Raw genomic sequence first — 15,589 nt, forward strand, 5'->3', positions numbered from 1 at the left:
ACACCAACTCGATAATTGTATTTCAACCATTCAAAATTTCAAATCCTACTAAAAGCATGGCTGTTGCTGGAAGCACAGCAATCTGTCCAAATTCGTCCTTTAAGATTCGCAGTTTTCAAAATGCATGTTTGTTGGTACACACAAATCATTGCTGCTAATGTTTGATAGTGGTTGTGGTCATATGTTTTGATAGATTATGAAAACAATAGTAGTCTGTTATCGGTGTGTGTTGACAACATGTTAGTTTTATCCAAGAACAGGTGCAAATAATACATTTTTTCCCTGAGCGATACGAAAGATGTTTGAAGGAAAACAAGATATTGAATCAATGAAATTTGTCCCTTTTGAAAAAAAAAAACTTCGTTGGAAAGCAATTGGTTTACTTCAACCAAACCGTTTTTTTTTTTTTTTTTTTTTTTTTCAAGAGCTCGCTGCGAGCTTCAAATTAAAGGGGTTAATTGACCTTGTTTCACTTCTAAAGTACATTAGTGAGTTGTGGTGAAAAGTGAAGTTTTAGTCTCTAGGTAGATTTTGTCCCCCAGTGATATTGTCCATCACACGGTAACATTTGATAACATTTTGTCCGTTAGTGCCCTAGCCTTAACATCTGACGTCATACCTCGAGGTTCACAGACATCGCCATGCACCGTCCTGTCCTGATGTTGGAAGGTTTGCCTTCGCTTTACATGTACACATGTTTAAGGCAGTGGACACTATTGGTAATTGCTCAAAACATTTATTAGCAAAAAACCTTTATTGTAATGGTGAGAGGATGATAGTATAGATGATTGTGAGAAACGGCTCCATCTGAAGTAATGTAGTTTTCGAGAAAGAAGTAATTTTCAGCGAATTTGATTTCGAGACCTCAAGTTTAGAATTTGAGGTCTAGAAATCACTCATCTAAAAGCACAGAACTACGTGTGACAAGGTTTTTTTCAATATCTCACAACTCCGACGACCGATTGAGCTCAAGTTTTCACAGGTTTGTTATATCATGCATTTGTTGAAATACACCAACTGTGAAGACTAGTATTTGACAATTACCAATAGTGTCCAGTGTCATTATAAAAGTGATTCAAAAATTGTGCGCACAATGCACGTAGACGGCCGAAAGTGAAAAATTATATTACCCATCGGCCCAACCATAACTCAAATATGGAAAACGTCAAATGTGGTTATTCAATGAAAATTTTGTGTCGAATGAAATCACTGAGCATGTAAGAATGGTGCCCGTTAGTTTCTGTAAAAAAAAAATGAAGGACCTGAATACCAGCGCCTTCGTTTAAATAAATGATAGCCAATTTCAATTCACTAAATGGGGACCATGCATGCCGATAGACAAAATCCCCTGGACATTTGTCTTTTTGCTCGATCGTGTAGGTCGCGTGAGGCTAAAACAAACAGAAACGACTTCGATCAAGACTACAAACAATCATGATCGTACCCTGTTGTTCCTGCGAATTATACCATGTGCTCATCATCAACGGATAAGATTAACATTATCTGACGACCTTGTTATTAATTGAAAATCTATAAAAATGAAACGAATTTCTGTTACTGCTGACCGACTATTCAATTCAGCATCTCGTCTCTACCAACACTGGCAGCAAGATGTATGTCTTCCTGGCTCTCTGTGAGTATGTTTCCCCAATTGGTTTTGGGTAATTGACATTTAAATGTACGTTTCGTACTACAAGTGAGAAACAAATTAAATCTTATAGCTCGGAGACCCAAAACCAATTTGGTGATTAACTCTTTCTAAACGAAAGAAAGCAGGTTGTAATGTTTTATTTATTATAAACCTTCATGTTTTTATTTCCATCGATTACTTTTAGCGACCTTTTTATATTTTCATATATGATGTCTATACCTCATACGTATTCATGACCGAGCGTTGGGTCCTTACTGGTATATTCATCATCACGTGACAGGTGCTTTTTTTGCTATTTACCAAGTGCGCGCGCAAGAACATCGCTCTAGCGACGTACAACATATGAACAAATGTTTATTATGGTGCATTTTATTCTGCAGCCGTGTTTCCAAATACTTTTTTTTTACTCCAAATACTTTACTTTTTACTGTTAACCCGTTACTCGGGTTAACAGTAAATGTGAGCTCCCCTCGGTATTGACAATTTAATTCCTTCGGCTTCGTAATAAAGTTTGTCAACATCCAATACCTCGATGAGATAATTTCGACTATTTACCATCAAACTTTGTATTACCTCGGTAACAAACTGTGAAGTTTGATTGGTCGAGAACCAATCACGTGCCGTGCAACAAATGTGCATGTACCATGGCTGAGTGATGTTCCCCGGTGTACATTACCTTGATCGTTCCCGCCGTAGGTCGATTTCCAGTGCTTAGTGCAAAACAACAGCAGGTTCGAGGGAATAGGGAAAACAAATTTAAACTCTATAAAAGTTTGAGAATGGCACAAACTTTGAGAAGAGGAATAATAATAGTACCAATGTATAACAAAACAGTTGTTGCACGCTGTGGCTGGGGTCCGTGGGTTGTGTACACCCTCGCGGGAAAATTGCACCCTCGGCTTCGCCTCGGGTGCTATTTTGCAAAACGGGCTTACAAAACGCCATGGACCCCGTCTTAGCGTGCAACAATATTTGTATAATGTTAAAGTCACTTGGATGTGGTATTTTGTCGAAATAAAGCTTTTGTCACTCAAATATGTATTTTGATGAGTGGAATATGAATAAACAAGTAACTAGGGTTTAAAAAGGTAGTTTCCATGTTATTAACAAATTTGACAAAAAGGCCCGACCCGAGAGGGCGCTGTTCGTGACGTCAATCGAGGCGCGATGAATCGCATGCAGTGCCAACACAACATAGTGACGCTTGGCGCAAGCTAAAAACCAGGGGGAGGAAGGGGTATTGCGCAATCATTTGCTAGCGCGTTTTGGGTACACTTCATTTTAAAATTGGTGATGACAATATTAAACTGGAAAAGTAAACATGAATACCGCTGAAATGCTATCTTTAACAGCACTGGAAACATAACAGTACTTATTGTAAGAGCATTTTCAATTGTTAAACTGGTTAGTTTTACATAAAATGCTTAATCATTTTACCGAAATTTTTCGTTGGCTTATTGCAGCGGCCACAACGTGTATGAATGGGTCCGGGCGGGAGTTTTGTTACAAAACGTCACCCCTAAAATGGCTATAAAGATCGACATAATGTGAAAAAAATTATCGTTCATCCTCTGATTTGTTTTACTAAATGTTATGATGAGGGTTAGATCTTTCATTCCTGAAAGTTTAAACAAAATCCCTCCGTACATCCTCTGGATATTTGACGTTTTTTGAGAGGTATTTTTGAGAAAATGGTTTCTGCCTATACTTGGTTTCCACGCAAACGATCGTCTGTTGACGAACGGGAACATTCGCCGCAGGTAATGTTAATTCTGAGGCAAGCGCACATCTAAAACGTAGGTGGCGGGTTCGTGGCGCCACCCCTTCCGCCCCCCCCCCCCCTGCTAAAAACATGCCCTCACAGTTGAAACAATACCTGTTTTTTCACGTTAGGTTCGTTGCGTCTTTCAGGTACCTTCTTTGACTTCTTCCCCACTAGCTGGGAATATTGGAATGGCGTCATGTTTTAGAAAAAAAAAATATCTTCATGTCAAAATGTGTAGTACTGTGTATTTCGGATTCTCGAAGCACGACGGCTCGAAGTGTTTGCTGCACAGCGCTGGAACAGACGTCGGACCGGACAACTTTGCAAACTGACCCCATCATTAGTTGTTTTGCTGCACATAACAAGCAGCAATACACCTGGTTGACATTGCCAGAAAAATGCAAGAAAACAACATTTTCAAAACGTACAAACTAACGACTAGGACTTGAATGGACTTGCACGTACGTGTGTTCGATGTTCGATCGAGGCAAAGTCTGCCTCGATTGACGTCACACAAGGGGAAGGCGGAGTCACCCCACAACTTTTTTAAAATGTTAAACATATAAATCGTTAAAAAGTTCTCCACCAGAAAAGTTCAAAAGTAAATAATTATTAAATGTTGGTACATACTGTCTAACTTGACATTGGCTTCTTTCAGCTGTACTGATCCAAAGCTGTTTGGGTTCCCTCATCGTGGGTGGACATGAGTCTGTCGCACACAGCCGACCCTACCAGGTAGCCATCATGGACGAGTACAAAGGTCAATTCTGTGGGGGTACCTTAATCCACGCAAAATGGGTTGTTAGCGCTGCGCATTGTTCGTAAGTAGTAACAATGATGATAATTATGATGAAATAATACACGTTATAACAATAACAATATTGATATGTTATACAAAACAGTAGTTTCGAATCAGACGTAGAAACGATCAAAAAGTACTATGACCCAAACATGTGTTCCGATTAAATCATGCGATTATCGGATTTTTGAAAAGCGCTTGTAACCGTTTTTAATAAAATGCATATGGGTAGAAAGATGTTGTAAAAGTAGAATATAATGATCCACACAAACACGCCTCGAAATTTCACGGTTTTCCATTTACCTCGTCATCTACCACGGTCGGTCATTTATGGCTCCCATAAATGGCCGACCCTGTTAGTTCGCAAAGTAAAAGGAAAACCACGCAATTTCGAGGCAAATTTGTGTGGATCATTGTATTCTACTTTTAAAACATCTTTCCAACCATATGCATTTTATTAGAAACGGTTACAAACGCCTTTTATAGACCAACTCGTCCGATCCAAGGCAACGTGATCCTTTAATAAATTGTCATCACTTCTATTTCATTGACGGTGAAATTGTGTGTTGATTGAAAAAATGGCAGCGTTAACACCGAAACAAAAGTTAATGAGAAAAAAAACGAAAATCTCTAGACTTGAATGTGATTGGCAAGAATGTACCATCGTTGGGATGATCTTCTTATACAATCACTGTACTGTAGTTTACGTGCTTAGTACTGTAATGATGATGGTGTTTAAATTGATACCACGGGTGTTGTCCGGATAGATACCCGGTAACGTTATAGGGTGTTAAAACAGCACAAATATATTAGTAGAGTTTAGTCTCATTTTAAAAGGAAAGGTACACGTTTGGTAATTACTCCAAACAAATATTAACTTAAAAACTGACTTGTTAACGAGCATTGGAGAGCTGTTGATAGTATAAACCATGGTGAGAAACGGCCCCCTCTGAAGTAGCATTTATTTTGAGAGAGAGGTAATTTCTCACTAAAATAATAAAAGAGTTATACCCAGAAGTATTTTATTCCTATATGAAAGCACACAAATTCGTCCAGCAAGGGTGTTTTTTTCTCTCATCATTTTCTCGCAACTTCGCGATTTTCGATGACCAATTAGCTCAAATTTTCACAGGCTTGTTGTTTTATGCTTATGTTGGGAAACACCCAGTGCGAAAGTGACAATTACCAGTAGTGTACACTTCCTTTAAAACTCTCTGGTGTGAAGTTCGATTAATGATTTTGGGTATCTATATGTGACAACTCGACCTTATTTTGTTCATTTTGTTTTCTACCCTCTAGGTCAGGAAATGATCAGGTCGTGTATGTTGGACTGGGCTATCATAAAATTAACAAACACGACGGTCCAAAGCAGCAGTTCATCCGAGGCTATTGGCGGGTGCATGAATCTTGGAATAGTGGTGCCGGCCATACGTTGGATAACGACATCGCATTGATTGAACTAGACCAACGTGCAAGCTTAAACTCTGACGTTAAGTCCATTGGAATCTCCTTTAGCCCACCATCCAATAATTTGAAGTTGCTTGTTAGTGGTTGGGGCAACCGTAACCGTAAGTTTAAATCGGGGGCTCTCCCAATAAACAGCGCCATCTAAAGTTGCTCTTGGAATCATCATTAGTGCATAGGATGGTGTAGTATTAGCCTGAACGTCTGACATCATTCTTCGAGGCTCGTGAATAACGCAAGAGACCGATGTGGCGGTCTCGGAGCTCCGGCGTGCTCAGAGCTCCAGATTACCAAATACGGTAGTATTACGTAATGCCGTGCCTGTGCACACCAAGCGAAAGTAGTCGATTTTAGCGCCGTGCCGAGTACTCTCTCGAAGTAGACTTGTGTACAAGTCGTTTAAGGTCCCTCGCGGTGAGATAGTCGAGTTGCAGCGATGCTCTCCGCGCGCGAACTGATGGTTGCGCAATTACTGCGCTGTCCGACTTCAGCAGGCAGCTCGCAGTAGTCGCGCAACCAGCAGTTCGCTGCAACTCGACTATCTCACCGCGTGGGACCATAAACGACTTGTCCACAAGTCTACTCTCGTAGCTGTCATGGCGGCGCCCATATCGTGTGGTGAACGAGTGGAGCGTATGCGACAGTATTGTTAAAAAAAGGTAATCACGTTATAAAGTATTTGATGAGCGGGAATTAAAAAGAAAGTTCTTCTGAAAGCCAGAAAAGGGTTTGGGTTGCCCCTCGAAAAAGCACTCGTACGATATAAACAAAACAGGTCTCGAAGATTTGTTCGTGGCGGTAGGGGGAGGGGAACGAGGGAGTTCAGCGCAGCGTGTTACCGGAGAGACTCACGGCCGCAACGACACCATGCTACGTCATCCCGGAGAGCTTGGCACGCCAGAGATCTGAGACCGTGATTTACTGTGTGACGAAATCCCCGGTGACGCCACCCGGAGCTCTGAGTACGCCGGAGCGCTGAGGCCGCCACAGCGGGCTCAAACATTGCAAAACCGGCGTGTAGTTTGACCTCTGACCTCAGTCGTTTCACATAGTGGGTGCGTTTGATTAGCTTCCCCGGGTCGACCCCGGTGTGTGGCGTTTTCTTTTTCCAGGACGAACGTGTGCATATAATTACCCACGTTTGTCCTGGGGAAAAAAAAAATGCCACACACCGGGGTCGACCCAGGGAAGCTAAACGAACGCACCCATAGATACGCAATCAAATTACATTACGTACTTGAGAGCAGTGACTATTTTTTAGACACCTATGTCACTGCACGTGCATTGTATCCAATGAGAATCACTGGATCTAGCGGCAGTGACCTGTCTTTCGGATAAAGACAGAGGCCCAGTCTAGTTTAGTATAAACGTGTATAAAATCAGTATTAAGCACTCAGTCAGTTGAGCGAGAGGATGTCTTCAGCCGACGCCTTCTCGGGAAACTCTGATGGTCATTTTCCACGCATCCCAGTCCAGCATCAGCGTCCTAAGCTCGGATGTTTCCTGTTGTATAGCGTCCTTCTTCAGCTGGTCTACAAATTAAGTTCTTCCCGAGTGCTTTTCGTTAAATTTATTTCCTTGTGGAATGGAGTGTCGTTGTCAATACAAATGCCATCTCGACTAAAACGTATCGCACTATTAAAGTTTAGATAATTTCCAGCATGCTGGAGTACAAAACAATTAATCCCGACGAAAGAAACAAAGAACAGATCTCGCAGCTGTAGTTTAAACGTTTGACTGAACTTATACTTCTATTGACTTGGCTGTGACGGTAAGCATTTGAAATTGTAAATACCTACAATTACTTTTTTTGTTACAGCAAGCACCTGGGATCCTCCGATTGAACTTAATGAGGTGGTTGTGTTCGCAAACAGTTTCGATGAGTGTTCATACGCTTATGGTCAGATTACTGATAACATGTTCTGTGCTAACGTCGATGGTGGAGGGAAAGATGCTTGCCAGGTAAGCCCACGTCAGTGTTATCATGGTTTTAACAATTTAATGGCCGACCGGTACAGCAGCCAGTAAACCGAAAACAAATTTAGTTACATTGGAGCACGGTTGATTTTCTCTCCTAAGACAGGCCCGACCGAATATATGGACACACTTTTTATTTATCCTTTTTGTAAAACAAAAGTTTAACGGCAGTGGACACTATTTGTAATTATACTCAAAATAATTATTGCCATAAAACCTTACTTTGTAACGAGTAATGGGGAGAGGTTGGTGGTATAAAACATTGTGAGAAACAGCTCCCTCTGAAGTGACCTATAGTTTTTGGAGAGAGGAGTAATTTTCCACGAATTTGATTTCGAGACCTCAAGTTAAGAACTTGAGGTCTCGAAATCAACCATCTAAACGCACACAACTTCGTGTGACAAGGGTGTTTTTTCTTCCATAGTTATCTTGCAACTCCGACGACCGATCGAGCTTAAATTTTCACAGGTTTGTTATATCATGCATATGTTGTGATACACCAAGTGAGAAGACTGATCTTTGACAATTACCAATAGTGTACACTGTCTTTAATAGCTAAACAAAAACCAATGTAGGTAAAATGTTTTTCCACGGTCTATTCTATGTATTGCCAATGAAAGCCGTGCATGGATGGAACAGCGGATTATTTATGCGGTGTCTTACCATCCCCAGGGCAAATCAATGGGTGCGTTCGTTTAACTTCCCTGGGTCAACCCCGGTGTGTGGCGTTTTTTTTTTGTATTTCCTGGACGAACGTGGTTAATCATCTGCACACGTTTGTTCTGGAAAAAAACACGCCACAGACCAGGGTCGACCCAGGGGAGCTAAACGAACGCACCCAATGACAAATCAAGTGTGTAACATTGCCGGTTGAAACTGGTTTTGCTCAAAGTGTCATAATTTATGTCATTAAACTTTTTTTTACTGATACTAACACTTAATGATGGAGCTTTTGACTCCACTGGTCTGGTAATCAGACTCGAGACAATATTTTTAAATTTGCATTGGTTTAAATCTTATCAAACTCACCGTAAAGGTGCTCATCCGCTCCTTTTACAAATTGTAAACAGGGTGACAGTGGTGGTCCGATTGTCAGCAACTTCGCTCCGAGCTCACACCAGGACGGTGTGTTGCTAAACGGCATCGTCAGCTTCGGTTTCGGCTGTGCAACAGCAACACATCCCGGAGTCTACACGAAGATTTCCAACTACTGTCCATGGATTAAAGAACACACTTACGATGAAGTAAGCTGTGTTTAGAGCTTTTGGAGAAAGTCAACTGCTACTTAATGTTGCAATTTATCAACTTAAAGACACTGGACACTACTGGTAATTATCAAAGACTAGTCTTCTCACTTGGTGTATCTCAACATATGCATACAATAACAAACCTGTGAAAATTTTAGCTCGATTGGTCGTCGGAGTTGAGAGATAACTATGAACAAAAAATTCACCCTTGTCACACGAGGTTGTGTGCCCTCAGATTCTTGATTTCGAGACCTCGAGATTTGTGAGGTCTCGAAATCAAAATCGTGGAAAATTACTTCTTTCTCGAAAACTATACGTCACTTAAGAGGGAGCCGTTTCTCACGATGTGTTCTACTACCAAACTCTCCCCATTACTCGTTAACAAGTAAGATTTTATGCTGATAAACATTTTGAGTCATTACCAATAGTTTCTAGTGCTTTTAAGTGACTCATTGATTTACCGTAAACTAAGCAGTTAGTCTATGTTCGATTGTAAACCTGACGAATCAACTTACCCGTTTTGATGCGTTTCAATAGCCGATAAAACTTATATAATCATGTTATTCATGAGTCTTTATAAAAAATATTTTAAAAAGCCGAACATTCCAAAATGCTGTTATATGTTTGTATGACACTTTTATTTGTTTGAATCCTACAACAACGAAACACTTCACTTTCAAAAAACTGAAAAATACACAATACATTTCTGATAAATACACAGGAGCTGTTTCCATACTTGAGTACTTGTTTTCGTAAAGGCAATATTAAGCCGACGGAACATCACCGAGTTCGGTATTTTCACAATTCATTAGACGTGTTAACTGGAACCGAAAATGAAGAATTACGTTTTTCCTGAATAATAAGAATGCATTAATAAACTAAATACTTAATGAAGATGAAAATGATTGACCTGTTTGTTTGTTTTTTGTTCGATTTTGTATTGTTTAGACCTGCTCTAACTTCATTGAAAATCGGAGATGCAAATTATTTCAAGAGAACCCGATACCCGCCCAATACCCTGACCCACTAACTGGTGAAAGTCAATTTACAAAGCGTTTGCTCTTACCGATTGCCAATTGGTTTCCAATTTGTCCAATTTGTCATCCTCAACAGAATTACTCCCGTTTTGTTTTTTTAAGGATTCCCATTATTGAATCGATTTAAAAAAAAATAACCATTGAAAAGCACAGTGGCAATTCTAATATGCAGGAAAGAAATCGCTTCCGGCTACAACATGATTGCAGATTTAAATTTTCTTTACAATTTTTTTTTTTTTTTGATAACTGATAAAAAATTTAGTAGTTGCAAGTGACGACAACTACCTAAAGATTCGACTTACGTCAAATTTCTTCAACGTGATGAAAGTCAGGCTGCCAAACTGTTTTACAGTTCGATAAAAATGACCAAAATATCCCGTTACTCCATCAGACGCAAGGCTCTCTTAGTCCATCAGCATTGTCTACAAAGGTCTCCACAGTATCACTCCTACATATCTCACCAGTCTGAGTCCTTCTGTCTGGTTTTATAACCTGCCCTTTTCCCATCGTTCCTTTTGCACGAGTTTGTTTTCAGATGATACTTAAAGGCAGTGGACACTATTGGTAATTACTCAAAATAATGATTAGCAAAAAACCTTACTTGGTGTCGAGTAATGGGGAGAGGTTGATGGTATAAAACATTGTGAGAAACGGCTCCCTCTGAAGTGACGTAGTTTTCAAGAAAGACGCAATTTTCTGCAAATTTTATTTCGATACACCAAGTGAGAAGACTGGTCTTTGACAATAACTAGTGTTCACTGTCTTTAAACATGTCCTTCAGTAATTGTAAAGCTAACAAAGCCCGGTCCAAACTTCCTGCGAATGCGAAGCAAATGTTGACGTAACATGGTTGTTTTTGAGCGAATGCTTCGCACAAGGTGAACGCAGCTCAACCCTAACGATTTATTCGTTGCGAAATGTGAAATCATCATTCGTTTTCTTCGTTCTCGGTTGTTTCTACATCTCCCTGGGTACGGGATATATTTGGCCCTTTGTGGCTCTAACAACCTCAAATACAACCATATCATTCAGCCAGGGTGAAACAGAAGGGGACAATCCAGGAGACGAACGAGGCCACGAGAAACGCAAATCGATACTAATTTCGGTCTGGGCCCACTCCGGGAAATAAAGATGCCGTCTGGTGCAACCTATAATACTCCATCTGCGGCGTTTTTACACATTATGCTTAACCCAGTATATATGAGTTTGCCTTTTTTTGCATTTAAATGTTTTTGTTGCTGTTGTAATGACATGGGGGATTTTGTTTGTCTTACATGTTGCGATTATTTCTATAGCCAGTTGACGCATGCCTTTTTAACGAGACAATTGAGACAATTGAGGCCTTCTGGTGGCCTGTCATTCTGGTGCAGCGTTGGACATTTTAAATCATTTTTTTACACCGTTTATTTTTCTCCTTTTCCGGGTGAAAATAAGGGGGACTGTGAACTCTATCTCTACGTCATGTATTTGTTGTGACTTTGTTTCCGGGATGCACGTGCCCCTAGAGTCCCCATCCCCGGGGGCTATTTATTTTTATTTTACTTTCCCAAACGACATTGCAATGATTTGGTAAAAGAGCAGGCTAATTTCATTATGACGTAATCTGACGGAAAGAGCCAATCACAGCGTCAGGGGAAAACAATAGTGCAATGTCGTTTGGGGAAAAAAATCAAGGCCGGGCCCAATGTCACTGCGCTGCTTAACGGTAAGCAAATTTGCGTGCTTACTGTAGCAGACAAATGTGCTTAAGCCGTAGCGTATTTCACAGGTTAGCAAAAACATTGGACTGCCTTATAGTGTTTTTACCGTGGATTTGCATTGTAACGTAATTTATTTTTGTTTACTGTACGTGATGCAATGTACACATTATTGAAAGAAGGGTGTTTGTTTTATACCTGGTCTCTATTTGTTGAAAATATAAGCCACTAAGAGTGTTTTTTTTTTAATCATTCTTTTTAGAAATCCAAACCCTAAAAAACACACTTTATCGAAAAGAAACAAGAAATAAACAAGCAAACAATAAAACACACACGAACAAACAAACGAAATTTGCTACTTTTTTAAAACAGCACAAAATATGATAATTTGAAGAAAAAAAAATGCATCCGGGATAACAAATACTGTTTATAACTTACCGTACGTAACAAGCATCATTGTACGGGTATAACCGCTGATACTATTAAAATGACTTACTAAAAACTGATCCAACGCCATCCCCCCCACCCCCTAGAAAAAAACAAAAACAAAAAGGCGACCTGGTCATGAAGCTAAATCGACCCTGTATAGTTGTGTGTGGGTACCCAATTAATTGGTTCGTCAGCGCTGCGCATTGCTCGTGAGTACTTGAACGACCTTTTTTCCTAAATAACCTTCGGATTACATTTTAAGGAGATGTATTGACGTTACTCCAGCACCTTACAACCATTATTAGAGTGCTGTTGACGGTTGGAAAACATTGACCTTATCTTAAAGGTAGTGGACACTATTCTTAATTACTCAACATAATTTGTCGCACAAAACCTTGCTTGTTAACAAGTAATGGGGAGAGGTTGATAGTATAAAACATTATAAGAAACTGCTCCCTTTGTAGTGACGTAATTTTCTACCAATTTGATTTCGAGACCTCAGATTAAGAATTTTAGGTCTCGCAATCAAGTATCTGAAAGCGCACAACTCCGTGTGACAAGGGTGTATTTTCTTTCATTATTATCTCCCAACTTTGATGACCGATTGAGCGAGATTGAGTGAGAAGACTCGTCTTTGACAATTACCAATAGTGTTCACTGTCTTTAAAGTCACCTGGAAGTGGTATTTTGTCAAAATAAAGCTGTTGTCACTACAATGTGTGTTTTGATGAGTGGGATATGAACAAACGGTTAACTTTAGGTTTTTAAGAAATAGTTTCAATTTTTGTTACAAGTTTGAAATTAGGCCCGACCCGTAAGGGCGCTGTTCGTGACGTCAATCGAGGCTCGATATTTGAAGAGAAAATGTGTAGTCTGGCCCCGTACACTACGTCTGGTTACCTGATCGGTATAGTGCCTACGTTCAGAACTACGGTCACGAGCAGACTGCACGCATTGTATGGCTGCTGTGCGGACGGTCCACTCAGATTACCCATCACGGTGAATCACATGCACATCAACACAATATAGTGACGCTTGGCGCAAGCTAAAAACATGCCCTCAAAGTTGAAACAAGACTGCACGCATTGTATGGATGCTGTGCGGACGGTCCACTCGGATTACCCATCACGGTGAATCACATGCACATCAACACAATATAGTGACGCTTGGCGCAAGCTAAAAACATGCCCTCAAAGTTGAAACAAGACTGCACGCATTGTATGGCTGCTGTGCGGACGGTCCACTCGGATTACCCATCACGGTGAATCGCATGCACATCAACACAATATAGTGACGCTTGGTGCAAGCTAAAAGCATACCCTCAAAGTTGAAACAATGCCCGAATTTGTTCACGTTTGGCAAATGCTCCTTTAGGTTCGTCACGTCTTTCAGGTATAACACAATATAGTGACGTTTGGCGCAAGCTAAAAACATGCCCTCAAAGTTGAAACAAGACTGCACGCACTGTATGGCTGCTGTGCGGACGGTCCACTCGGATTACCCATCACGGTGAATCGCATGCACATCAACACAATATAGTGACGCTTGGCGCAAGCTAAAAGCATACCTTCAAAGTTGAAACAATGCCCGAATTTGTTCACGTTTGGCAAATGCTCCTTTAGGTTCGTCACGTCTTTCAGGTACCTTCTTCGACTCCTCACTGGCTGGAAAAATTGTTGGGATGGCGTCATGTTTTAGAAAAGAACTTTTCCTTTCATGTCGAAATGTGTGTTGTATTCCAGATTCTCGAATCAAGATGGCCCGAAGTAGTTGCTGTACAGCGCTGGAAAAGACGTCGGAGCGAATTGCAAACTGACCTCATCTTTAGTTGTTTTGCTGCATCCAGCAGCATTATAGACGTGGTCGTACAACTCACGACTAGGACTTGCACGTACGTGTGTTCGATGTTCGATCGAGGCAATTCGACGTCACAAAAGGGGTAGGCGGGTCACCCCCAAAACAACTTTATACATTTCTTAAACATATAAACCGTTACAAACATATACTCTAATGTTTGAAGAAAAAGAATTCTATTTCCAGGTGACTTTAAGCTTTTGTAACTTCAGGCCGATTTCTTAGGTTGTTTAGGTTGACATGTAGTTCTGCATGTGAGAAACTACCGCACGCTTTTTTTATGAGAATGTTAATTTGGAGACTGGTCTCAGAATTCTTGAGCAACAGGCGGCTTTGTCTTTTAAGGGGATTGTACCACAACATTTACTTCACTTTACCAGTGGGCGGGCCATGACAGGGTTTTAAACACCTGCCTGAACGAAAATTTTAAGTCGTGAACTTTGCTGAGTTTCACTGAAAATGTTTCCAATGAATTAGGGAATCGAGTCAGATGGTTATAAATAGATTTCGAATGCCCTTATCCAGCGCTTTTTGGGGAGATTTGCGAAAAGCCCCTTTACGTATTAACTCTCAAAACGTCATAGTTGGGAGCTCCAATTTGTAAAGCCGCTTTGTTGCAGCGTGGATGTATAAAAAAGCAAATTCCAAGACATGACGTCAGCGGCATTGTCCTCTGACTCGCGCCGTCATTGGCAGAAGTGTTTTTAGGTTTTCAAAACCTTTAAGTTGGGGCCGGTGTTTTTAATCGATAATTACGAACAATTCAGAAGTGTACACATATCCAAATTAAATTAAAGTGGTGAACAAGTGCATTATAGACATGTTAAAATACCATTATCCGTTAAAAACATTCCGCTCAGGTAGCTGTTTGAGATGTACCTCCTTTTAACAGGCTGGTGTCTGGCGTTGTTTACAGTACTATCGGCAATAAGGAAGGGACTTGATAATTAGGCCAATGAAAACTGTGATGTAAAGTCCCCACATTGTATATTATTTCTCGGATAGCTAAAGGGGCATCCATCAATAGTTATCAAGGCTTTGCCCACCGATACCAACAATTCGTCCTTAATTATTGTCACACAGAACCGTCTAACTTACACCACAACAATACAAAACACTTCTAAAACGAGCAAGTATAAAAGTCCATACGCCGTAACACAACAATAAAGTCCATCGCACACTTTGGCTGGTTTATTGGTCAAAAAAGCATATCAGCAAAATTAAAGAATTGCACAAAATGGACAATAATTATACTCGACTTCTGGTTGGCTATAATTCACTAACAGGACGCTACGTGTGGCAGCATACACGGTTATCGTTGTAGTTTTTGTTGGTTATTTGTTTTGTTAATTTGCTTGGTTGTTTCTTACATAAGATATTCCATTTTCTGGTTGCAGAACATCCATATCTTTGTAATTTATTTCCATGTATCCATGATAACTGTTGTCTATTGTACAACAACACAAAACAAGCTACACTGTCAAATACAACGTCTCATGTCAGTATTGAACTTGTTTCGATAGGGCTTGACACGTTCGTGTGAAAGTACTTACAGTAATAATGTTTAAAATAACCAGAAACTCATCAAAGTGACTTTGCATGCAAGTTAAAAGTCACATCCTGTCCGTGTCAACTTGAGACAAACGTGCACAATTGCGAGCCTCGTGGA

The 15,589-nt window shown here is 40.3% G+C and overlaps 1 protein-coding gene across 1 annotated transcript; it reads left to right on the forward strand.

Annotated features, from left to right (window-relative positions):
* The first annotated feature begins 1,576 nt into the window (after positions 1-1,576).
* On the forward strand, positions 1,577-9,725 carry LOC139950785 (trypsin-3-like). The gene is made up of 5 exons (XM_071949593.1): positions 1,577-1,633; positions 4,075-4,237; positions 5,515-5,783; positions 7,499-7,641; positions 8,727-9,725. The coding sequence occupies exons 1-5, from the start codon at positions 1,612-1,614 to the stop codon at positions 8,913-8,915; spliced, it is 786 nt and encodes a 261-aa protein (XP_071805694.1). The 5' UTR covers positions 1,577-1,611; the 3' UTR covers positions 8,916-9,725.
* Positions 9,726-15,589: the final 5,864 nt, after the last annotated feature.

The sequence above is a fragment of the Asterias amurensis genome, chromosome 18 (genome assembly GCF_032118995.1).
Source record: "Asterias amurensis chromosome 18, ASM3211899v1".
NCBI lineage: Eukaryota > Metazoa > Echinodermata > Asteroidea > Forcipulatida > Asteriidae > Asterias > Asterias amurensis.